The sequence below is a fragment of the Falco cherrug genome, chromosome 7 (genome assembly GCF_023634085.1).
Source record: "Falco cherrug isolate bFalChe1 chromosome 7, bFalChe1.pri, whole genome shotgun sequence".
Taxonomy (NCBI): Eukaryota; Metazoa; Chordata; class Aves; order Falconiformes; family Falconidae; genus Falco; species Falco cherrug.
Window position 1 is genome coordinate 70,523,585 of NC_073703.1, and position 25,921 is coordinate 70,549,505.

The 25,921-nt window shown below is 46.2% G+C and overlaps 1 protein-coding gene across 14 annotated transcripts; it reads right to left on the reverse strand.

The window, feature by feature from the left end:
* Positions 1-1,991: 1,991 nt before the first annotated feature.
* ATG13 (autophagy related 13) lies at positions 1,992-25,804 on the reverse strand. 14 transcript variants are annotated; one of them, XM_055716126.1, is made up of 19 exons: positions 25,475-25,798; positions 24,788-24,842; positions 19,950-20,031; positions 19,039-19,119; positions 18,270-18,389; positions 17,750-17,796; positions 17,047-17,187; positions 15,937-15,977; positions 15,287-15,383; positions 14,839-14,937; positions 14,005-14,095; positions 11,499-11,597; positions 10,275-10,385; positions 9,036-9,169; positions 7,716-7,833; positions 6,939-7,016; positions 6,517-6,633; positions 5,934-6,062; positions 1,992-4,981 (listed from the first exon to the last, which is right to left on the reverse strand). In XM_055716126.1, the coding sequence occupies exons 3-19, from the start codon at positions 20,016-20,018 to the stop codon at positions 4,904-4,906; spliced, it is 1,650 nt and encodes a 549-aa protein (XP_055572101.1). In that variant the 5' UTR covers positions 20,019-20,031; positions 24,788-24,842; positions 25,475-25,798; the 3' UTR covers positions 1,992-4,903. The 14 variants fall into 14 exon arrangements, with proteins under 14 accessions (XP_055572101.1, XP_055572098.1, XP_055572103.1 ...); XM_055716123.1 differs by having other exon boundaries at positions 19,950-20,076; XM_055716128.1 differs by lacking the exon at positions 24,788-24,842 and having other exon boundaries at positions 7,749-7,833; positions 19,950-20,076; positions 25,475-25,800.
* Positions 25,805-25,921: the final 117 nt, after the last annotated feature.

A 25,921-nucleotide genomic window follows, 5' to 3' on the forward strand; every position in this document is an offset into this window, starting at 1 on the left:
AGTGATTACTGCCATTAATAGCACAAGTGTAGCTATGGTGAAGCCAGCAGTGGGTGCGAGGACAGGAGCAGAACGGAGGGTGCTGGAGCTAAAAGCATCACCGTGGGTCAGCAGCCCTGGCATCTGGATGGTGTTAATGCTCATTTTGCACTTCTAGAACTGCATGCTGCTGCTCGGTTCATAGTGCTAAGCCGCCGAATGAAGGGCTTCCCAGCACTGCCGGTTCTCCTCCCGCGTGCTGATGTTACTCGGCGTGACTCGTGACAAGGTGTCAGCCGCGTACCAGGAGGCAGAGCTGTTTGTGGCGGCTGGTCACAGGTAGCATGATCCTTACGGTCTGTATTAGTTTATTTACCTGCTGGATGTAGCTTAGTGGATGGTAAGTTTGAGAGTTGAGGGGTTTACAACTAATTATTTCTGTGGGGCTTCTTCACACAGATGGTGCTTTTGGCCATAGTCTATGATTTTTCCACCCCTTGCACTGTGGTGGCCTCCCGTCCCAGGGCAGCATCGTTAATAGCTGGCTGTAACATCCCCAGCCTGCGAGTGCAGCAGCTGGTCCCAGCTGTGGGACTGGTCACAGTGACCTGCCGTGGCCACATCTGCTGCGGAGGAGCTGGGGAGCTGCGGGCCGCCCCGGCAGGGTGCTGTAGTTGGCAGGATGCGTGCTGTGTGCAGCCACAGGGACAGGACCCAACGCAGCGTAAAGGCCGTTGCAGCTACACGTGTTCTCGTGTAGCTGCCCTGTGGCCTTAAGGGCGTTATTCTAAGAAACATTTTACTTCTTATAAACACATACAGTCATTCACAGTTAGATGATGTTTGATGTTTTGTGACCTTGGTGATTAACAGTCCCGTGACTGTTCACTTTTTCACTTGTTTGCGGATGGTTTTTCCCAATCTCTGGCTTTACGGGTGACACAGGGAAGAGGGCAGATACTGAAGACCCTGTAGTAAGGCCCGGATCCCACAGGATGCTTTCTGTGAGTTTGCCAGCAATTCATCTCTCCCCACATTGTGCGGGGTCTTTTTTTAAGTCCGTGTGAAACGACGCCCGCGGACACACACACAGGCATGCAATGCAGGCAGATCAGCATTGGTAAGCTTGCAGTGGGGTACTGTTTACTGTGGTACCTCCTGAAGATAACATTAAGGAAGGATTGCTTTTAATAGTAGCTTTGTTCCCCAAGCTGGAATATTTCCGTTCATAGAAGCTTCTACTCTACAGTCATTTTTCTCCCCCCCCCCCCCCCCTTCCTGCCACTTCATCTGCTGTCTCTTCTTTACAATAACCAGACACCCTTTACACTGCAGCTTAAATCAGCAGTTCTATTTACACATCAGATTTTTACCGTCTTGTTTTTCCTTCAGAGGAAAGGGGTTAGCACCTGCATAGGTGTTTACACAGGGTTAACTTCAAGCCATGCTCGATACAGCTGTTTGGTTATCAGACAGGCATGGGCTCTGTGCTGCAGCGCTGCTCCTCCACCAGCCCTTCCTGCTGCTGGGACACCCCCACTCCTCCTTTCCACAGCAGAGTAGTTACTTCTAACTCTTCTATCAGATCAAAACATTCTCACGCCCCTTTTAAGCACGTGGTACCAACCAAGTATGATGAAAATTCTGCTGGTGTTTGTGTTCCCTGTTCCCACCCCTTTCTTTTGGAGAAGAGTTAATATTCAGCTGTGGTAAAACATCCAGCTAATTCTGTTTCCCAGCTCACCAGGGCCAAACCCTGTGGGAACACTGCCCACGCCTGCCTTTGGCACCAGCCCGTTCTGTCTCCTCCTCCCGAGCCGCCTTCCAGTAGGGCGGTCTCACCAGGATCCTGCTGACTACTCCAACTGGAAGTGTTTTATTCTCTGGAGGCAGCAACCTGCTCCATCCTGTGCGGGCTGGCGGGCAGCTCTCTGACCATCCCATTTCCCCGAGGAGAAAGAGGGAAGGGCCGGGACCATCCCACACCTGTCACTACGCAAGAAAGCAGAGCGTTGCTTACGTAAAAGTTTTATTGGAAAGTTCTTGAATACTTGAACGACAGTGGAGACTGTTTCTGGAACAATACAATGGAAGAGCCTTCCCCTTCACCCAAGGTGTGTGGCAAGCAGCAGCTACACACATGCTGTCCGTACTACAGGAGTGAGCAGACAGCTGCTACAATAAACAGCCTTCCTAACGCGATCGGTGGCAGGCACAGCAGCAGCTAGAGCTTTCCTGAAGCAGAGCATTTGTGCAGCGGTCAGGGAACCCTGAGCCCAGATCTAGTGCCTGTGTATTGAAACTGAGGAATGTCCAGGCAAGAGGCACATAATGCAGCCCTAGAAAAATCTCTCGATTGCTCTGGCCGTCCAGCTCAGCGCTAGCGGCTTATACAGGCAGATTTCCAGCCTTTTGAAGTAGAAAAAAAGCGTGCCACGCTGACATCATGCCTTATGAGATGGGGGAGCTGTAACCATGTTAGGAACTGCACCAACAAACGAGCACCCGGATTTGGCTCAGGGCCCTCCCGGACAGGACCAGCAGGACGGGGTGCTCCTGCCGTGCGCCACCCGCCAGCGTGAGAAGGGGACAGCAGCAGCACCGTGTGCTTTGCAGCCCAGATGGTATCGCTGCCCCGCGCAGAGCTTGGACATGAGGAGAAGGTGACAGCAACCAGCCACCTGTGAGCTACTGCCTACCAGGGAGCAGAGCCCAACTGCCTGAGCAGGGCTGGCGGGAGCCAGCTGATCCATCCATTCCTTGTGTTCCTGCCCCCTTCTGCAACTCCTTCCACCTGCAAAACAAGGTGGCTCGAGTGTTTGTGAAAGCCCACGTAACTGAAACCCTCTTGTGAGTTGCTTACCTTGGAAGCTTTCTTCCATGTTTGTGCCTTGATTTTGCAAGGCCTGTGCAATTTCCGTGTGAGGCTGCTGACAAGGTGAATTGGTTGAGTAAGCTGAAGGGGTTCTGGGGGGTAGTTCTCCTCCACGAAGGCTCTCACCCAGAGTTTCAGAGCTCACGTGGCCTCCCACCAAACACATCGCTTGACAAAATATGTGGTTAAGTTCCAAGCATTGTGTTGCTCTGCCCTTACAAGGAGCTCTGTTCTGCAGTGGGTTCCTTGCTCTAGCAGTGGCACAGAACTAGCGTTCTAGAGGAGGTGGGGTCCCCGGCCGCTGCTAGCAGCCTCGTTCAATTAAGAATGCAGCGAAGTGGAAGAAGCTGCCACATCGCATTGACTAGAAGGCTGCTCACTCAGCCACTCTAAGGAAATGGAGATGGTTCCTCAGTGCTGAGGCAACACAACCCCACTTCTGGAGGAAGAAAGAAAAGGTCTTTTAGGACAGTAAGGGGTCTTGCAGTTGCCCACTCTAGTTACACATGGGAGGAGGAGGAGAGAGAACCACAAGACCACCTGCCTTAGATAAGTTTCTGCTTAGTGTCACTGTTTCTCCTCCCATCCTTACATCAGGCAAAAGACACGCAACAGCCACATCAACCACAGAGCACTGCCAGCCAGTCACGCTGTTGACAGCCAGATCATTACAAAAATAAAGTGTCAGCTAATCAAAAGCCAGCTGATTAAAAAGTACCGTAAGCTCCCCAAAAATGTGCTTCTTTAAAAGAAGCTGCCTTCTGAACGGCTGAAGAACACCACGCATTCACCCATGCCTATCAGAATACAGCTTTTTACCAAGTCCCTGCCACTCCCCTCCACTGCTGTGTGCATTTCATTCTGTCAGAGGGCCCTGACTGGGTGTAACGGACACTCGGCCCCTAAACCAGAGTACTGTATTAGAATAATCCAGTCTGTCTTAGAAAATAAATATCTTGGATATTCTCTTGCAAAGAGAGACCAGTCTCACTGGCCAGGGTTCCATGGCACACCTGCTGTCTGCCGTGATCCAGGGCAGAATGACCCGCACTACTACATGAAAACGGAACATCTTTTAAATATAGGTTTCTTTAAAAGCAATAAATATTTCTTGATTCTTAAGATCATCTATTAACCATAAAGCAGGAGGGTTCGCAAGGGTTAGAGGAAAGAATCTTAGACTAAGACTCCTAGTTACATAACCCTAAAGAAACGGGATTCCTAGTATTTACAGGTACATTTCAGAGGCAGAGGCTATGAATTCAGCATCGTCACAGCTGCTACGTGCAGGCGTGCCAACAGTCAGCACTGGTCAACGCGGCACGGCCGAGTGTCGGCACGCTCGGGCAGGAAGTGCGGGAAGCGCTCCTGCGGTGTCATTCCTGCTGATCAGCCAGGTAACAGTGGCCTCCCCAAACGCCCGTGCAGAGACCCGGCTCCTCGGAAGCAGGAGAACCAAGGGAGCTGTGTGACGCAGGTCCCAAAGCTGACACCTCTCCCCGGGCTCCAGGCACTCACGCTGAAGTCAGGATGGAATGCCCCGTTCTGCAGAAGGGATCTCCTGGACTTAAAAACTGTTGAATCTGCTGAACTCACAGACCCTGGCAATGAGCCAAAGCTTTCTATGCTCTAACAGGGTCGGAGACTGTAGGAAAACGTCTGTTAGCAAGAAGCTATACCTAGGGAAACTACACCACAGGGCCTCTGGAGGAAGAATATGGGAACTCTTCACAAAGCCCCTCCACACAGAACAGAGACTGAGGAGAAAATAAGTTTCATACATCGGAGTCTGACTTCCCGTGTCCCTACCGAAGTCTTAAGATGCAGAACTGGCTGTGAGCAGGAAAAGCGGTCCAGAACTATGCGGTGGTGTAGTCAAGGAAGGTCAGCAGACAAGCTCTACCTGCTGTTGAAGAGAGCAATCTTGGTGGAAGGAGCTAGTCAAGGTGAGACAAAAGGCAGGGCAGAGGCAATAGGGAGAGTTGTTGACATCATTCTCCAGGACACCTTGAGGTGGAAGAACTACTGCAGCAAACCTGGGGAGCAGCTTCACTGCAAGGTTTCTACAAAGGCATCAAACTCTTTGACATTTTTCTCATGGACTGCCAGCTTCTCTGGCAACGAGTCCTAGAAGGGTGAAGAAGGGTGCGGATCAGGGTTCATTCACAGCAGATAAAAGGAAGCTTTTAATGCACACTCTAAGGTAAAAATTTTGTCTGGGAGTCACGCAACCCCTCTCCACCGCCCTGGGCTCCCCTTCCCACCGGCAGAAACCCAGGAGTCCTCCGGCAGCATCCAGCAAGCGGCCCTGAGAAGGGCACTCTGCCCAGGGCGTGTTTGCTCTGCAGGCACAGCAGGCGCGCGGGGGCCTCGCCTCGGGCAGTTCCCACCACCAGCTGCAGCACAGCCACCTGCCCGTGCCACTGCCTTCATCAAGTCACTCGCAGCTCTTGGCCTTCACCTTTCACTTTTCCCCACGCTGTGTTACAATGCCCGTGAGCCCAGTGAGCACGCACCCAGACGGGACTTTGACCAGCCACACCAGGACGTTGTCTCTGCTCAGGCTGCGAGATCAGGCCTAGTTTGCCACTGTTTGACACGCCAGAGGCAGGGTTAGTTTTGGGGGTTTCACTAACAGCCGCAACAAGCATGTGGCAGCAGCTTTCAGCTTGAAGATAAACACACCAGTTTCAGGGGCTTTGGCGCACCACAAACAAACTGGCATTTGTCTGCAGCATGCGGCGATAGGACAAGGGGCAATGTGAACTAAAAGAGGGTAGATTTTTTTTTTTTTTTAAACAATGAAGGTGGTGAGATACTGGCAGAGGTTGCCCAGAGAGGTGGTAGATGCCCCATGCATGGAAACATTCAAGATCAGGTTGGACGGGGCTCTGAGCAACCTCATCCAGTTGAAGATGTCCCTGTTATCGCAGGGGGGTTGGACTAGATGGGCTTTAAAGGTCCCTTCCAACCCAAACTATGCTATGATTCTATAAATATACTACTTTTTTCAAACTAGAAACAGGGAGAGCATTGTAAGTATATATGATTCCCACAAACAAATTTCAGCGTTCCATACCAAATCCTCTGCCATGGACTGTGCTCCAATGTCAATGGAAAGGCTGCTGAGCTGAGGGGGGTTCTGAAACTCACGGTAAAATGTCCCCAGGTCCATTGGAAGAATGTCATCTTTCGAAAATGCTGGTTTCTAGAATCAAAGATACTGCTGTCAATTCCCATTCTGAGACACTGCTTCCCCTTTTGCCACAATCTCAGGTAAAGTCATTACCTGCAATCAGTAAACATCATGGCGTTACAACTGTTACCGCAATAATGCAGGTTAAATAACAGCCAAGATCTGCTCTTGCCTGAGCACCTAGAAGAGAGCATTTCCTTGGAATCTGGCTCCTTCAGGCACTAGAGGGAGGACACCAAGCCCAGGTGTTGGTAGGGAACTGAAAGAGTATTTAATTTCTAGCTGTTGGTTCTGCATATCAGTGTCTTTGCAGTTTTGGGGCTATCAAGCTCTAGCTTGGGACAGTGCATCATGGGTCTTTTCCACCCCCGTTGAAAACTGCTCTTACACCATTTGCCATTGTACCGGCACCTGAAGCCCATTTAAGATGCAGGTGTGATGTGAGAACACTGATGAGGGCACTTACAAAGTCAATCATTACAAAGTCATCGTGGGTGTTCCCTGTGCTGCTGCCACTGGAACCCTCCGAGTGTAAGCTGCCTTGTAGAGGAGATTCAGTTTCTGGGGATTCAGGAGGATTGACCTGGCCAAGAAATCAGAGATGGTGAGTACCGCTCTTATGATCACATCTGTCTGTGCATTTTGACGGGGGCGGCGGGGGCAGTTAGGAGGTTGGATGATAGAGATACTACGGCAGGGGCAGCAGACACATACTGTTATCTGTATGTCTAGAGAGCCCAAGACTCAACATGGGAAACTTCTTGAAACCAAACAAATCTGAGTAACTAGTCCTTTGCTCAAAAAACAAAGTGTATTCAAGGTAGGGAATAGCATGGATGTAAAAGGGATGCTGAGAAGGCACGTATTATACCTCTGGAAGAGGCTTACCATGGGGTCGTTATCTTCCAGCTCAACGTTCTTGGGAGCAAACATGGCAAAAGGAATGTCTAAGTTGGCCATGGTCACCTGAGGAGATTCAGCAAACAGAATTTCACTAAGATGCTCCGCTTACCCAGCACAGAAAAGGATACTGAAAGTCTTTGTCAGGCCTGCTAAAAATTGCCCAAGATCATGTCAGCAGTTACGCAGGAGGCTGACAACCTCATTTAAAAGGCACAGAATAGAGAGATTGCACTCAGCTGGCCTAACGCCGATACATACCCTGAGGCAGGATTGCTTATATACATCTTGTGTAATACAGGCAAGGATTAACGAACTGCTGCAGATTCAAACAATTCTCCTTCACCCATCCCAAAGGCCTACAAGAGCAGCCCTAGGAACTGGCCAGACCAAGCTGCCCTAGCTCAGGTTAAATGCTGGCTTACTGGTGATGGGCTGCTCTACTGCACGTCCCTTTGAGGAAAGGGAGCTTGCTACCAGTTTATGAACCTGTGGTAGCGGCAGATCACTGGGAGATTCACGTGGAGCCTCAAGTCTTCCGTACCCAAATAGGGTGTTGGCGAAGTGGGGCAAATTCAATGGCTGCCACATCCCAAAAAGGATTTTAGGAAAACAAGCCTATGACAAGACCTCACAGGGAAATGCAGCAGGCAGGAACACACACTCTCAGTCTCTGGGGTTGCCCTGGCACTGGGGTGCTTTTTGCTCCTCTGCGTAGGCACAGACGGGAGATGGTGCCCTCTCATAAGATCTGTTGCTAGTTACCTGGTTAATGGGTTTGTTGACAAAAGCTCCCACCTTCCGGATAAAGATGGTCTCCAAAAGGTCATGTGGGGAGCCACACTTCCCTTCGCTGCTGTTCGATACTGTTTCTGTGTCCTCGCTGGGGGAGGAAAATCGACTAATTAGTGACTCACGGCACAAACAATATAGACAAATCGCAAGCTTTACAGGACTCCTTTGTTTTTCTGGGCTTACTCCCGGTACTGGAAGAAGGACAACAGAAATCTCTGTCCGTGTACTACACGTTCCTCCTCAGTCATGAGCACTAAAGGGAAGTGGGACGCTTCTGGAATCAGGTTTTTGTTTAAAGTTGGATGAAAGCTATTTAGTTGAACAAAAAGCTGCCACCAACAGAAATAGGCTTTTCTTTTTGGAGATGGGACTTTTAACTTCAGAATACACATGTTCACAGCGATTCCTGTTCATCACTGACTTTTTCAGTAAGCCAGTAGTCACAGATCTGTCAGGAGGTAAGGGCAAGAACCAGAATTGTATCTGTCGCTCTGTTACAAAGGCAGCAGCCTAATACATTGCAACAGCTGCTGCCACTATGATTCATTCATTGTATGGCTACTAGTTATTTCTATGACCTGGCTTTTTTTCCTCCCACAGCTATTCAGAACTTTACAACAAACAAACAAATGCAGTTGAATTTTCTGGCAAGAGGACTAAAAGAGCACATCCAGGGAAGTGCTAGTGCTGCTATGATTTTTGGTTTCCTCATAGCAAAATCTCTGCTTAAGGTATTTGACTCAGAACTGTGTGACCCCAAAAGAAACTTCACAAGAAATAAATATGGTGAACAACAAAAAAATTCATTAGCTGAGAGGGAGATTTAAGATTCAGGACAGTTTGAGATTGCGTTGTTTCATTTTAAGTAACTTTGTGCCTAAAATTTCTTAATGAAGCAGTGAACAGATTTGTGGTAATTAGAACTGGTTTTGCTAACAATTCAGGTTACGTGTCTGGAGAATTTAAGACTCACTTGTGAGCTTAGTTCACCGTGGTGTTTTACAATCAGGAAAAACAGTAGAAATATTAAGAAAGATAAAATTGACAATAAAGTTGACATAACAGAAGTTGCAAGGATGTTACTGGGGTGAGCAGGTGTAAGTAGATGGGCAAGATCATTGCTTGGAGAAAGGCTGAAAAAGCCAATTGGAGAAAGCTACTAGTTTTGGAGGACAGAAAGACAGTAGTTAAGCTACAAGCAATAGATAAAAATGGGAAAACAAAAGGTTTTCTCTTAACAGGATTATACATGGGCTAGCACAAGTGCTGGATCATCTAAAACCAACCTACCTACTAGAAGGAGTAGCTGCTGAGTAGTGGACTCCATCCAGTGGGGTGCACATCCTCTCTTGGTCAGCTTGAGTGCCATGTGCTGGCTGGCTAGGAGTTGGGGGAACTCCCCCCTCTTTGCCTGGACCAATGAGCTGGGATGGAGAGAACAGTCAAGTTAGAACTCAAAAGCAGGCCAACATCGCCGTGCAACGCATTCTGTCAAATTGGGCCTAAGTTGTGGGGGTTTGGGCATATGTCTGGGCTCTAGCCTCCACAAGGCTGACAGAGGTGTCAAGTAGGAGGTGATCACAACACAACCCTCCTTACTCCCTTCCTCTTCTACCACTCTCCATTTCAGGCCTGACTTATCCTGCAGAGCTCTCTGGCCACAGGTCCTCTGCTGCAAGGAGAGGAAAGGGTAAAAAAAAAAAGTAAAATAAAATCACATCCTCTTGCTACAACCTTATTTCTTTCTACAGCTTCCTGAGCAGGGGAAGCGCAGAGGGAGGTGCCAACCTCTCCTCCCTGGTACCCAGTGACAGGGCACATGGGCATGGATCAAAGCTGTGCCGGGGGAGGTTTAGACTGGACATTAGGAAATGTTTCTTTACCAAGAGCGTGTCAGACACTGCAACAGGCTTCCCAGAGGGGCGGTTGATGCCCCAAGCCTGTCAGTGTTTCAGAGGCATTTGTACAATGCCCTTAACACTGTGCTTTTACTTTTGGTCAGGCAGTTGGACTAGATGATTGTTGTAGGTCCCTTCCCACTGAAACACTCTATTCTGCCATCACTGTGTCAGCAAAACTGGCGTAGCAGCAGCATCACAGGCAGAAAAAGACTTCTGTCAGCTCCCCTTATTTGTCTGATGAATGGCTGCAAACAGGCTGACGTGGGCTGTCAGTGTATCTGTCCTACGCCTAGGCTACGGCGCTGTGCGTGGCCAGCTACGGGGGCAGCAGCTCTGCAAGACAGCCCCAGCCTGGACCGGCGACATGCTGGTGCAGGCCAACAGGTCTGGCGCCTGCTCTCCTGCCACAGTTTTTCCATACAACCCCTACCCCAGTAAAGTCAGCGATGCTGAGGAACCAATTCCCAGCTCCTGTGCAAGCTGTGCTTTCCCTGTATTTACCTCACATTCTTTTCATTCCTGACGGATGGGATACCCATGCATGTACTAGTTTCAAGGCCTCGCTCAGATGTAGAGTGACACACACGGTTGCAATACCGGCCACGCTTGTTCTACCCTCTACAAGTACCTGGTGAGGGTGTGCAGCATTCAAGCCACCAGCAAAGAGTACGGGATACCCCATGTCAGCTGATCCAACTCCCAGGGCAGCAGGCTGATAGGAAAGACGAGAGCTGGAAAGCTAAGAAAGAAGAGAAAAAACAAGAAGGGCAAAGGGAGAGGAGAGAGGAAGGGGAATGCCCCACAGCCTGAGTAATCATCAGTCACTGAAGGAGGAACAGGAAAAGTCAGAGGCACAGCACAGCGTTTCAGGCTGGCAGAAGGACACTAGGTTTCCATCGGAATCAACAATGAAGGTTATTACTCTAAAAGGTTCTTGTTGCAGGGGACTAAGTCCGGGCCTTGATGAGCAAACAGGACTGGTTTGCTACATGCACAGGAGAAGGCTGTGCAAGAAGGCTGTGGACTGACATCCACTTGCAGGGAAGCTCTGCTCTACAGGCCTGTTTCACATACTGGAAAAAGCACAAACGCCATCATCAGTTACTGAAGAGCCAATATTTAATATTTTTCCCCCCCAAGCAACTGTGTTATCAACTGTTCGAACCCATTCCACATTAAATAGCTGATCTCAGAGGCCTGTTCAAACAGCTCTGGCCAAGGACTGTATACAGAGTCCCATAAACATGCTGGGTAAAGAGAATTGGGAAGCTAACCCCGGTGAGATTGCTTTAGGAATGAAGTGCTGGAAGCAGTGAAACCCAGGAGAAGTTCCTTACACACCCCAGGCAGACATCTAGCTGGTCAGATTAAATACAACATTCCTGTTTTAGCTTGCTTGACCTCAAGAGGAACACTTCTTTCAGAGCTCCATGTGTGATGCTCCAAGCAGCACCAACGCTGACACCATTTACAGGGGTCTGAATGATCAACAGCACCTTTATTCGTGTGAGGCTAGTTAGGCTGAATGGAGCACTAATGACACTGCAGGTTCTAGGGACAACACAGGCTGTTGAAACACTCAGCGCTGTGCCTTCCTACTCACGCCTTCCACTAATGCTCCTTGCAACAGCCGTCGGTTATCCAGGGGTGCGTGTCCTGCCTTGGGGAGGCCTTCATCTACAAAGGCACTTAAGCAGCCAGTCTTAATAACGTGCCTGGCCCGTTTTGGGTTCACCAGCCTTTCCCATGCACAACACATGTTCCACATTGTCAGATTTGTACTTTCCTGTATTTGTTCTGTCACGCCAGGACTATATCTGGCCACATATAACATATTCTATTGACAACTCACTTGATGTGAAAAGGCCAGTCCCATCACTGGGACCTTCAAGGTGTCCGTCACCACAGGAGGAGGGGTCTGAAAATGTGCCTTTGTGACAGTAAAAACAGACTGTGCACAGACACAGACACACAGAGGAAACAGGGAAAAGAAAGAGAGAGAGTGAGAGAGAAAGAGAGAGAGAAGGACTTCAGAGAAGAACTATGAAGAGTTGGATGAACTGAATGCTACTGAAGAGGTTTTGGCTGCAGCAGCCACACCTACACATAGAGCAGAAGCCTCAGTATTGCCAGAAGCAGGTTCATTTTGTAAAGAACTGACTTTTCCAATCTCAGTGAACCGCTCAACACAAGGTAATATTTTAGACTCCAGTGAACACTGACAGAAAGTAACTGCCAGAGACTCTGTTCCACAGCTAATTAGAATCAGCACCAGCTAATTAGCAATGAGAGGGCTGAGCAGATGCCAGAGAAAGCCAAGAGTATTTTTTTTTTCCAGTATGTACAAATTACATATCTTTCAATATTCTCCATCCATCCTCCTAATCTTCCAGCATTCTGAGGGATTGTATCTTGGCAGATCTGTGCAGATCCTACAACGAAGGGGACCCAGACTAAGGTGCAATTCAAACACGTTGATGTGAAGAGAGCCGTGTCAACAGGAGTGACGCTCCAGAAGTAAACACTGTCTCACAGAGGGTATTAAAGCAACAAGGGCAATCCAGACCTGGTTCAATCCCATACCTTCTCCCCGTCATTTTCCTACCGACGGTTTTCAGTTGTAGGAAAGCTTCACTTCTGGGGATTACCCACGGCCAGACTTTCTCCTGCATTTTGGGCTACTCCACAACACACAGAGACATACTATGCAAGCTCACAGGGAGAAGGTAACACATACTCCCTTGTATCATGCAGGTTAGGCCTTGTTTCTACTGGGAAAGCAGGAAGAGATTTGGAAAACTTGCCTACAGAACCCCACAGTTCCCAGTATCTTCCTACATACTAAGTTATATATAGAAAGCTGGAGAAAAATTAACCTTTTTTTCCCCCCCCCCTTCTAATTTACTTTAGAGAGTATTCTGCCAAGACAGCCTTAGAATTTTAACTGTGGTAACAAGGACTGGCAGTTGCTTTCTAAATAAGTGCACAGCATATAGCGACTACGAGCCACAGGAAAAGCAAGAATGTGGGCTCATACTTAACGTGAATCCTTAAGGTTCATCTGGTTTCATAAAGCTTTTCCCCTCAGTGACAGCAAAGTTTCGTGTCCCCTGGGGAAATGTCAACTTCAATGTATTTACATACACTATTACCGTTAAGTAACACTGGCACGAGCAAGCCAGTGGAAATTGCCTTATGAAACCTTTTGCATTTAACCCATTTTGTGAAGAGGCAGAGCACAGTCCAGCCACAAACTCATCTCCTGAGCTGTGTATCGCAGAATAAGAAAAGCCTTACTCCACCAGACCAACTGTGAGTGCTGGCCGATAAATTCAACATTGCCTGATACCCTGGCACCCAAAATCCACTTGGCAGAAAAATGCTTCCTAGGAAAAGCTCATTTCTAGCTTATTCATACAGTAGAATACATTCAGCCAAAGCAGTCATACCAATTCCTCTGGAGCAGTGAAAAGACCCATAGAGAATTCCTGCCGTTTGGAACAGCATTCCAATTATGCTTTAGTCTACGTTTCATATCAACAGCAAAAGAGTTCCAGAATCTTTAGATTGTCTTTAAGGATCAGTAGAGCCATCTGCTTGGCTGGACAACAAGGCAGGACATTCCTGAATATTTAAAGCTATAGGACAACTGCAGATCTGGCCAAGTCTTCAAAATACAGAACTGTAGAGTCAGATATCTAAGGGCAGCAAAAGGAGAAGGAATTGGAGTTTCTACTTTTTTAGATTCAGAAGGAAACTGTTATCCATTTATTTTAAAATTGAAACTTAAATTTGCACGGGTAGGTGGAAGTACAGAGTATTAAGTCTTTAGTTCAATACTGCGACTCAGTTTGTTTGCTAATACTTATTTCTGCTGCCCCAACTAGCTTTAGCAGCAAATACTGCTTTTGTCATTTTCCTGCTTTCCCATTCTGCAATGCAGAGAATATGACTGTGTTATAAGCTCCTTCCTGATATTTCAGTGTTTCTTTCTCAATATGTCTGTTACCTCTACTTACACTGCCTGGCATTGATCTCTTGAATTCCTCTTCCTGCAGTATCGGTATGTGAATGTATAAGCACACTGCTATCCTCTTCAAGCACATCTCAGCCCAGCTACAGAAGCAGATTCTTTCAGTCTCTCCCAGTAATTCAGTATTTCTAGTCCCCTAGCATTTTGTTGAAATTAGCATCTAACTAGGTTTTACTCAGAGTATAACAATATAGATAACCCACACATTAAATTTTCATTAGCAGCGGGAGGCCGCCTGTTTGCACAGTAGGTGATGTAGGAGTACGCACACTACCCTAACAGTGACTCTTCTATCTAGGAGTAAAAAGAGCCTGGTTTCTCCTACCTGAGATGGAGGAGAGGTGGAAAAAGACGTGGTACACACTTCTTGGGAATCTTCTACCGAGGGGTATACTGCACCATTGTCCTCACCAGCTCTAAAGCAGCAAGAAAAGAAAAGCTTTCTAACTGAAGTATTCCTTAAACAAATAGTAAAACACACTGGGACAAACACTGCAGGGAGGTTGAGAGTATTTGGGTGGAGGTGAAAGGAGAATTATAATGCCAGCTCTCATCTACTTGGCAGAACCGAGGAAAACAAGGTGTGAAAACTTGAACTTTCCGCAGGTGCTCCTCTGCTACCCTCACATAGAAACACTTTTTTTTTTTTTTTTTTAACTAAAGGTTTTGTTACACCAGCTAATGCTACTGGCTTTGGTGTTTACAGAACAACTGTCAAACACTGCCACCGGTCCCGGTCTGAGTGCCCTCACTCACGTGCATTTTAGAGAAGACAAATGTCTCACCTACAAAGAGAAATTAAACTCTGATCTTTCCCCAGTGGAACTATCTGGAGACTCATGCTTCTGTACACACAGTTCTACAGCAGGATTAACTGTTACACTTTTAAATTCCCAAAGGCAGCCAAGGTTAAACATCCTTTGTGTCCAAGTGCTTCTGTAAGGAACTGGGGAAAATACTGGGGCTTGCTGCACTCAGTCTTCTAGATGTGAGGAGAAAAATGTCACCCTTCCTCCTAGGCTCAGCCACGTCACTATGACTGACTCTAATCCTCCAGGCTCCCTTCCCATGCAGTCAGCACACAGTGGAAAAGGCTCTGTATTTGGGCATAACTGATGCCTTCCCCACGGCCCGTGACTTCAGCTCTGTATTTCCTCACCTGTAATTGCAGGGGTGCATGGGTGAAGAGCTGGGATAGGGACGGTCCACAAAGTGATCAATGATAATCCCCATGATAGGAGGGGTCCTCTCAAACTGCCTGCAAGGCAACAAGCAATGGTGTTATTGGCTTTTTCTCTCTACTCTCAACCCAATTCCTGGTGCCCTGACAGAAAACCCTTGTGCCTGCTGGTGGGACCACAGCATCTTTACAATTTGGCCCTGCCATTCCAAGCATACATCAACAATCTGGAGTTCTAGAGTCTGGCTCAGGGCTACCCAAATACTTCTCTGGCTGCAAGACTTAAGCATGAGAGAGAGTATTCTCCATAAAGGAGAATCTCAGCAGGAAAGGATAAGCAGAAGGGAAAGACTGAGGGGCTCATAATATGAGGGGTTTAACAGTACATTATTGTAAAGCAGTTTCTAGCACGATCGCGTTTTCTCACCTGGTTGACATGAAAGCGAGGTTGATTCTGTAGGCACAAGACAAAGTGATGGTGCCCACTGGGGTACCCACTGTCCCAACACGGACTGTCTGGAAACCTATAAGGTTAAGGAATGATTATCTGTTTCACCGATTATTTATGTTCCATACTTTTCTATTCTGAGGCTACTCTATCTTATTTCTATAGTGTTTCCATTATCCCCTGCAATCTGAACTCTAAAGACACAGAGAACCTGTAACAAAATGGCAGCATTAGGTTGCCTGCTGGGGGGCTTCATATATAAAACTTGTGATGTCGCTTCCTATCTTGGTCTAAAACAATACTCTGAAAAGTGCTGCTTGTTCCCGAGTAGATCATCATCTCCTTTACCAGTCCTGCCCCTTATCAGCATGCTTCCATATACTCATTTCAGTTCCGCAACACTCAAGTCACAACAGCGATCACCCAATTTTGTCAATCACCCTATTTTGTCAAAGTACCACCATTATACTGGTCACCTTATGACACGACCCTTCACTGGTAGATCCAGATGAAAAGCATACCTAAACCTCAAACTTAAATTTTCCTTGTGGTACTTAGGAATAGAAATAAATAGCTAGCCAGTGTGGAAAACAGTTCTGCTCTAGTATGTGTGTGTTGCCTATTCATACCTTCTCCCAAGCCACTCAGTTGCACTTCACCAAAATATATCCTGCAGGAAAAGGAAAAAGAAAAGGTATTAGGTCCATTTGAGACATAAAATTAAATAAGCAATAAAGATATGCATAGCATTAAGAGTTGAAAGGCTGGAACCACTTTTCCTTTTTAGGAAAAAAGTGGCTAGAATGCCCACGTCAAAAAAAACTTCCAGCTACTTCAGAGGAAGACATGTCAAGTAAAAAGAAAAAGGAAGAGAAAACAGTAGTCCAATCAGAAATTTCTCTTTTAAGTTTTTTAAGCCTCTGAGGCAAGTCTATGGTTCAGAGCAAAAATGCGAAGTGACATAAAACATCATGGACAGGTCTGAGTCTAAAAGCTGCCACTCATCACACAACACAGAAGATTAACTGTGCTGTAAAGAGACCTGCTCTTAAGTATATGCCAAACCAGCAATGGAGGCAAAAATAAATGGCTGGGATTTCTTTTTAAGTTTCTTTTTAAGTTCTCAGCTGTGCAAACTTAGATTTAGAATCACCTACATTAGCTATGCAAACATGTCAAAGACTTTTCTCAAAGCTAAAAACAAAGGCTGGAAGGTGATAACCACGAACCACAAGCCAGTCAGATCTCACAGGCTAAACAGAGTTGAACTCAGTAGGCAGATGAGTAAACTGCAAGAACTTCATGAAATGGAGCTGAGGACGCATCTTTAAAATGGAATAGCAGGAGAGAGTCTGAAACTATGCTGCAAAAGCATGCAGTACATTTATGGGCAACATGGACAGGCATGTCTCAAATACGGGCCAGACACTGAAGAACTGGATGTGAATAAGCAATTTAACCAGTGCTTGCATGTAGAATTTTTGTGCTCTTCTCAACACAGTTGGAAAAAAACAATACTTCACAGCCTGTGCTTAAGTCTTTCTTTCAGTGGCTCAGATGGAGGCTATGAGGTTACACACAGCCCAAAATTCTCTTCTGCCACTCGCGAGTAGTAGTTAAATCCAAATAGTTTAAGTATATTATCACTCATCCCTTTTTACCACGTTTGCAGCTGCACTGTGCAAGTCTAGAGTCTCTGCTGTTTGTATTTCAAATGGGGAATTTCATATTCTGTTTACCTGTACAATATTACATATTCATGGCCTTGTTTCCTTGAGAGTCTGTAGGCTGGAGTTACCCTGGTTATAGCAAGCAAAGACTTCAGCAGCAGAGACAGCCTGTTGTATACGGTGTATGAAACTTTGATTTCTTTGTCACACCTACAGAACACAAAAGGAAAAAATTAAGTCTTTTGCTCCCAACTAAGTCGTTTGGTTTTGTTTGTTGCCTTTCTTTTTTTATTTATTTTTTTGTTAAATAAAAATGAGGCTGGGCCAATTGTTTAATGTCAGTTTTACTGCCAAAATGATAAAATAAAGCCACAGGGTGGCTACCTGTTATTGACCAATCAGCTGAGAGTCCTATTTCAATCTAGTCACCTGATGTAAAAGTATAGGCTGAAAAATGCCATCCAGCCTTCTACTAGACAGAAACAACTTGTATTAAAAACATCTGTTGTTCCTGAGTATGTGAAGTCTTGTATCTGAAGAGGCATACTAGTTGCAATGGAAGAACGAAGAAGGAATAGAATTACTGGTTTATTTTCTCAACATCAACATTGACCAGTTTGACTGCTGCACTGGACCAAGAGATGACTTCCCTCTGAAGTGTCCCAGGACACACAGCCAATATGGGCTCATCCATCATCATGGATTGAGCACATTTCCCCATTTCACCAGCTACAATGAACACACACTAAGAAAGTGTGAAGGGTGCGCTTACTTTTCATTCATTTCTAGACACCAAATTTCCAGCTCCATGGAGTCCCCCTGGATCAGAAAAAGAACAACAAACAAAGGCTCATTTCAGAACACAAAACTTTCCACATCTCATTAATGACCAGCAACAGACACACCTCTCAATTAAGATGTTTCTCCTGGTCCCCACTTTCTTGTAATGCAACAACAGAAAAAGGTGCAGTGGAAGTCTCACTGCACAGTTAGATGACCTGAGGGAACACCTTCCTCAGAATGGCTAAGCTCTTCATGGTCTAAGAAGCTAAATTGTGCTGCTCTAGCATTTGTGCGTTTGGCCTCACATATTTACAGTGTATTGCTTCTGTTAAACAACACATATATTCTCATTTTTTATAGATGAATAAATATATATTCATCAATATATAAATGAAGATATTTTCATGTTGCCTTGAACTAAAGGGCAGGAGCTCTGGTAGGTGAGTTAAGATTCAAGTAAAAAAAAAAAAAAAAAAAAAAAATCGGCATCATTTTGACTCAGTTCTCACCTCTGAGGTTTTGAGAGAAATCTCCACGCACATAGACCGTCCAACAGCGGGTAGTTGTCCTGCCAGGGCTTTCTTTGCTTCATGAGTAACTTCTGGTATATCTTTGATTGCTAAATTGAACTGCAGAATGAAAGAGAAGATTCAGGGTTTTTTATTTCTTTTAAAAACTGCCTAATGGTATACTGCAGACAGACTCATAGACCCGTATATAACATACTAGGTCAGTGTCCACTGAAATATTTATGAAACAAAATTCCCACATGGGCTCAGGCTTTTCACATTTGCAGACATTTCCTTGGCTGCTAATTCAAACGTTTTTCTTGTTCCTGCCATAAAAATCATGTTCCTTTTCCCCCACTTGAGTCCCTATCTTCACCCACAGAGTATCCTGAGTCTCTTCAGTTTCAATAAAGCCTATTACTACAAAGTCCTGAACGGCAGAGTTGCAAACCTCTGACAGAAAAGAACTCATAGCCCCACCCCCTGCAAATCTTGGAAATGTGCCTTAGCTGGCAGGAGTTGCCGAGAGGTATCATTTATCTCTTCTCTAATCAGTCCCAAAAAGCCCAGACTGACATCTTGCATGTGAACAACAACAAAAAACCCCACACTGCCCATGAACATAATTGAATGCAGCAGTTATTCTATGAATAGTTATTACAGTCTGCATGACTATAACAACTGCATTGTGCTCTCAAAACATGTGCGCAGGAACACACACACAAAAACCCCAACAGTTATGGAGTTGCTTTGAAAAACATGACTTTACCCAGTCAGAGCCTGTTGGGGAGGATGATGATCGGGTACAGATTTTCTCTCCAAGTCGGGCCTGGACAATTACTTGTACCGTCTGGAACAGAAAGGTAAAGACACTCATGTTCTGAGCTTAGCAGAGCCTTCAGTTCAGAACCTGAGCTGGACAAATTCCAAGTAGAAAAAAATGAAAGGGCTGACCAGGACGTAGAGAAGTAGAGTTTGCTATGCTAATCTTAATGTCTAAACAATTAAATTATTACTATAACAGGTAAATTTATTCCAGACAGAAAACCATTTTAAGTCGGCCTTTCTCTGTAATAACATGAAGAAACAAAGTCAATTTTGTGATCACAAGTTGCATAGTCTTCAGTAATACTGAAACAAAATTTTACAACTACACCCTGAACCTGGACACCTAAATGAAAGTGAATCTGTACCTTTATAACACAGCCGTTGTCAGACTATCTACTTACATCTACGTACCAAGTCAGACCAAATTTTGTAATTACTTACAAACATAACTCAAAAGAACATTCTGGTACCGCTGCTTTTGGATGTAATACAGAAATTTAGATAGGCTGAAAAGAAAGAGTGGAGTCCAACAGAAGGCACTACCTAACAGCTGGATGGTTAGATGTGTGCAAAGAACCCCAAAGCTGGCAAGGTATTAAGTCTCTGTAACTGATTCTACAGCCAGACACTCCGGGGAAAGGAAGAGGATTTGAAGGTAGAAAAAAGGGGAAAAGATGCTTCTAGTTATTCTCAGGAATCTCCTAATTTTGACAGCAGCTTTTCTTGCTTTGGTCTTTAGCAAAAACAAAACAACAAAAAAAACCCAAACCCCAACCTTGTTCTCTAGCCACAGCAAGAACAGCTTTTCTTAAACAGGAGAGGCGTTTGCCCATAAGGAAAAGAAAAAGTTACCTTTAAAGCAAAAAATTTGATGAACTTGTCCAGGTCCTTCCTGTCCTGGGAACTGAGATCAGTGTCCATTGCATATGGCAATCTGAAATATAGCACAGGCGCGGCAATGAAGTCTTCCTTCAGGTTTCTGTTTGGATTTCAAGATTTCAAAAGATTTTGCCATTAGAGGCTACAACAAGAGAAATGATAAGCACCAAAGCCCTCTGCTTGTCAAAATCCTAACATGCCAAGAACTTTGGGGTGTGGGTGTGAGGTATAAACGCGCATTAATAGTTCATCTGGTCAGTGCAAGAGATACTAGAAAAGAGACAACAAAAGGGGCTCACAAATAAAACTGGGTATAAGTTCTGCAATTTTGCTAGCTTAATTAAAAAGAACAGAACCAAAAAAATCCAAAACACCCCAACAGCACGGTGACTGGAATCTATACCAAGTTATCCATCAGACATGGCGGCCTCTGCTTCAGAAATTACCTATCTTCAGTTATCAGCACTGGTCAAAACCAAGCCGAACAGTTTTCTTCAGTCTGAAACTCTAAAACCAGTACTCCAGTGGTATTTCAGCAGATATGGAAATCTATATAACCAAGCATTGTTAGAATGGGCTACGCTGCTTCTTTACTTCCAACAAACAGTACTTGGAGTAAACCCGTACAGCTACAAATTTACCTACAACCAAATGAAAAGACATTTTTGCCAAGGGATTAGACCCAAATCCTTTGTTCACTTCTCTCGAGAGCTCTGACAACAAATACTTAGTTCCCACATTCACACTGCCTTGTTTTCCAAAATACAATTGTTTCCAGCAATACAATGAACTTGCACAGTGCCTGAAACAAGGCAGGGCAAAGCACTAATTAGATTTCTGCCACCATCGTGTCACATGGCCTAGGATAAATCACAGGTTTTCAGTCTCTCGGTTTCTTCACGTCTAAGTGAATAATCATACAGAGACCTTAGGGAGGAATGCCTTAATTAGCAGCATTAATTGTACTTCTTGCTCATAAGCCTTCCAAGTATTAATTCACTCTTAATTCCTGTTGCTGTTTTTGTTTTGAGACAGCTAATCAGCCCGAAGCAGCTTGTCAAACATCACATATTTACGGAACGCGCTGCTCATCACAGAAATGTTGGCCATCTAAGGTCAGTGAGCATGAGTAGCTGCCACGCACAAGGTTACTCTACCCAGTGCTCACTTCTAAGCAAAGACTGAACTTGCAGCAAGGTATGCTGTTTATACAAATTAAAGCTTAGCAGGACGAAGGGGCTAATAGCCCTGTTCACACAGAAAAATATCATCTTTCATGACTACATGCACATCCAGAAATTCTATTTAAACTATCTCACTTAATAGCAGTTTATGCCTACTTTATGTAATGCTTTAGAAGCATCATCCAAGAAGGGCTGCTAGATAACAGCACTGCAATTTATAGAGCATTTTGTAGAGAGTGTTGCTTTCTAAATGACTCGATAAAAAGCAAGCTGGACATCTAATACGGTTGCAAGTTCCTAGACTACATTCATACTGCATCTCCTAGCGCTGTACTGTTCTCATTACAAATTGTAATTTAATTTGAGAACTAACAACACAAGTGATTCAACATTAGATGCACTATCAAATTATCCTTTGGCTGTTTTAACCGCCTCATGAAAACCATTATACTTTCTTTCCTTGCCTTTACCTTCACTAGACAGAGATTACAGATCTTTTTCTACTGGGGGGGAGGGCTGTAAAAGGAAGTCAGCACTTAAAGCACTAGATACTTAACTGATGTGCCACTCAAAAAACCCCCAAAACTTTTAGTACAGATGCTTCCCAGTACAAAAAAAAATAGGCAAGAATGACCCGTTGTTATTCTTTTGACTTAAGCCAAGTAAAGCACTGTAAAGGTTGAGGGGACCCAAGATCTACAACAAAGCCTGACTGATACGGGCGATAAAATACTGCATTAAAAAAATTGAACTTTTTCTCAGCGAAGAGAATGCTGACATTTAAATAGTACAAGAAAGCAAATTAGCTTTTAATGTGAAAAGGAGTGAAAGGCTATTTCTATGCAATCCCTGGAGAAAGATGCAAGGAAGTATATATAACCTGATGGTATAGGACAGCTGTCAAATGAAGCACCTACATTTGCCTTATAGGGCTGGAAAAGTATTCTGGTATCAACTACTGCAAGGCATTTGTGAACGAATGGAGGCTCACCGGTCTGTTAGGAAAGGAAACGAAGCAGATCATCAATGTGGTTCTCTGTGCAGTACAGGAATTATTTCTAATGATTATATACCCAAACAATTCTAAAGAGGAGAGAAACAGCCACCAGAGCCACATCTTAGGTTCAGAGTTCAAAGCACGAGTGTTTCATCACTCTGCCCTGCTGCAGCACAATTGGGATTCTCCCTGCAAGATCTCGAACTATCTGTAACATTAAACATTTGGAGATTCATACTCTTACCTCTCAAGCTCTAAATGCCAGCAACTGTTGACTCACCAGAGCCTAAAGCAGAGCAGAAAGTATGAGGCAAGTATGTAATTTCAGGGGGAAACTGGGACCTTGGAACTCAGCTCCCTGATGTGTCTAAGGGCTGTTATTTGATGACCACCATCTCCTTTTTGCAGGAGGGCCTCTGGTGATTACCTGAGATCTGCTAAGGCTTAGAACAGTGTTCACCTTTAGAATCATTCTTGCTAAGAGTCAAGACATTCTTGCTAAGAGTCAAGATGGGCCCAGAATTACAGCAAACGTTTTATTTACAAAAATGCCTCAGTACCCTCAGGTTAGCTGCCACCAGCTGGTCTGAACAGGAAGGAAATTCTTTAAACTCAGTTCCACCAAATTCAGCTTCTCAGGTCCCGTAGTGTGCAGCACCAGCACGGCTCCTTGTTAAGTGCCAGTATCTGGGCACATGCTTAGCTCAAGGAAGACACTGTCTAATTTTACACCGAGTAACAACTAGAAGGAAATAACCTTTGGTCTAGGTTAGAAACCCACAGATGACTGATTCCCCCTCAACCACATAATCGCTTAAGTAAACTGATAACTCACTGCTTTAGCCTTACATGTAGGCTGTTCATGTAAACACAAGCACCTTGGCCACACAGCTTTTTGCTTTGTCTCCCTCTTCCTGCAACATCCATTTTCATACTTTTGCCTTTATTTACATGCCTGTCTCCACTTTCCTCCAAACAAAAAGGTCAGAGACAGATGTTCAAAGAACTGCCACGTGTGACTCCTTCCGACTAAAGCCTTATTCTTTCTCACAGGCTCAGGAGGCAGAGAAGAACAGCAGGCTTATCCAACAGTTTAACATCTAAATATTGTGCCTTATATACTCTACTGGTATTTATACTCTCCTTCTCCAAGGAGGAGGACACATCAGCACAGGCTGATGGCACCGTTTGCATGATGCAATGAACTGCCAAGAGCCCTCCCCTTCATGCCTCGGTACAGCCCAGAGAAACTACAGCTACCAGCATGCCACGCTCAGCCCGAACCCGCGCACACTGTAACACCTGCAAACCCTTGCATTACAGTACGCGTTTCATACGCAGGAGTTTAGCATGCGCGTCTGTTTGACACTCACGTACGTAAATGGGAAAGGAGCAGAAGCACCTGACACGTACCAGGCATTATTGTTGCTGCTGGGGAAAGTATATACAGGCTGCTTCCATCACTTCTCTCTGCGATTTCACTCTGAGCCACAGCAACTACAACTTGAAGTCACCGTGCTTTCCTTTCAAACACGTATTTACCAATGCAAGATAATTATTCGTGCTTCCTATCCCAAAGTAAAACTAAAAAACAGAAGGGCTGCGGCTGTAAGGAAAGAGCCGTAGGCAGCTCTCATCCCAGCTGTACATTCCTGGTTATCTGACTGTGACCCCAGACCTGGCTCCTTGTCCCTACTCTTCCAGAACTTCTTTGTTAATACAGGATGCAAATCCAGTCTCTGAGGATGTCCGATGTGAAGCTCCAGAAAATACTCATTGAATCATGCAGGTAAACAAGAAGCACATGGAAGTTCTTGAAGCTTTTAATAGAGTGCCTTTGATAAATAGGCTCAACTGCCAAGAAAAGCTTTCCTAAAACAACATCCCCTTCAACGAGCAAGAAGCTTCACGGCAAGCAGGTATTTTGAGCACATTAACAAGCAACCATAAAAAGTTCTCCATAAAGACAGTGCTCTGTTTTAAGGCTGGGCCTTACAAGTCAAACTCCAGTATCCTACAATTACTTAAAATTAATCTCCATTTTGCCTTCTTAGTAGGTTAGTCAGAAAACTGGGGAGAGGGAGGGAACAGTTCTAAATTTTAAGGTGTGCCGCTCTCATTCTTCAAAGTTTATGAATTTTTTTTTTTCAAGGAGAAGACTAGAGTAGATTCCAGCAGAAAAGCTGTTTCACATAACTATTCTCATGAAATCAAGAACTCTGTAGTTCACTATATGGTTATATTTTGACTGATAAAGAGGTAATTTTTCCAGCTGATCAGGAAATAGATTTACTTCATAACCAGTGACTTCCCAGCTTAGGAAATACCTTACTGAAGCCAGCACTGCCAGCTCCACTGGCTTAAAAGCAAAATTAAGTAATTCCAGTTGACCGGCAGTAACATCCTGTACTTCCCCATGGTCTAAAAATGGTGTCAGTTCAAAGGTCCATCCTCTTACTTTGTTTGTCAGGCCGAAGTATACTAAGACTAAACCAGAATCTGCTTCTACGTACCCTGTACTACAACCACCAACATAATCACCAGGTCTCAACTTTTGTGTGAATACATGTTCAGAAAAATAAGGTGATCCTCTATGATCCTTCTGTACATCTAAATACAGCCTGGCTCACCTGAACGAGTTATTTCTTGCCACAAGAAGGAGGGATCCACCAGGTCAGGCCACTCCTGCAATAATTCAGAAATGCTCTAAACTTCATTTGCGCAGTCAACTAATTTTCAGCTGAGGCTGTAATTTACCACCGTTCTCCTCCTTACAACACGCCTAGTCACACCACTCTTGAGAGTTTCAGGTAGGCGGTTTGTAGGCTTAGGCCAAAGCATCCCTTCTGCACCTGTTCACAGCCATGGAAGGTCTCAGCTCCCACTGAACAGGTGGGAATGACGCTGGCGATGCCCTAAGAGCCACAGCTCCAGCCGGAAAGCACGATGTGATGATTGCGAACCCCTGATCTTTCCTAAGACAGCAAACTGACACATTACGGGAAAACTATACAACAGGCGGTGGGGTATGAAGGTCTACCATTTCTAAGGGGCTCTGAAGCACTTTAATTTTAAAAGACACCACCTGAGCGGGCCGCATCCCCCAGCGGCGGGGGGGCACGGGCGGCCGCTAGACGCCCGCACGGCTGCGGCAGGCCCGCACACAGCCAGCGGCCAAGCCAAGCCACGCGGAGACACGCAGCCGCGGCTGAACACCCGATCCCCTCCCCCGCCAAGGGCCGCCCGCCGCTCCCGGGCTCCCACCGCCTGCGCGCGCGCCCCCCCCCGGCCCCGGGACCCCACCCGGCCCCCAGTACCTTGGCGGGGGCGGCAGTGCTGGCGGCGCGGCGGCTCATCCCGCGGAGGCCCGGCTGCCCGAGGGTCCCGCCGCCCCGCGCCCCCGCTCGGCCCCGGCGTCTCCTCAGCGCCTCGCCCGGGCACGGGGGGCCTGCGGCCCCGCTACCGGCGACTCCGAGCGGCGGGGGAGCTAGGGGTCCGGCTGGCCGCCCTCCTCCGCTTCCTCCTCAGCCCCGGGGCCCGGCGGGGGTCAGCGCCGGTGGGGACGCGGGGCCGGCGGCGGAGGTTGGGGCTGCCGCCGCCTCAGAGTCGCGGCCTGCTCGGCGCCGCCATCGCGGCCGCTGTTTGTTTTTATCCGCTGCGGGCGGGCGGGCGGAGGGAGGTGCCTGCGTGTCCGCGGCGGCACTTTCCACACGGAGCCGCCCCCCACGCCTGCTGGCCGCGCCGCACCGGGGCGGGAGCCCGTG

What these genes read in the sequence shown, in the direction of transcription:
- ATG13 (XM_055716124.1), bottom strand. Translation starts at nt 20,018, where the DNA reads ATGGACACTGATCTCAGTTCCCAGGACAGGAAGGACCTGGACAAGTTC. An exon ending in CCCCAACAGGCTCTGACTGG is followed by an intron (nt 18,390 to 19,038) that starts GTAAAGTCATGT and finishes TTCATTCTGCAG; the next exon opens with TTCAATTTAGCAATCAAAGA. An exon ending in ACTTTGTAATGATTGACTTT is followed by an intron (nt 6,063 to 6,516) that starts GTAAGTGCCCTC and finishes CTTTGATTCTAG; the next exon opens with AAACCAGCATTTTCGAAAGA.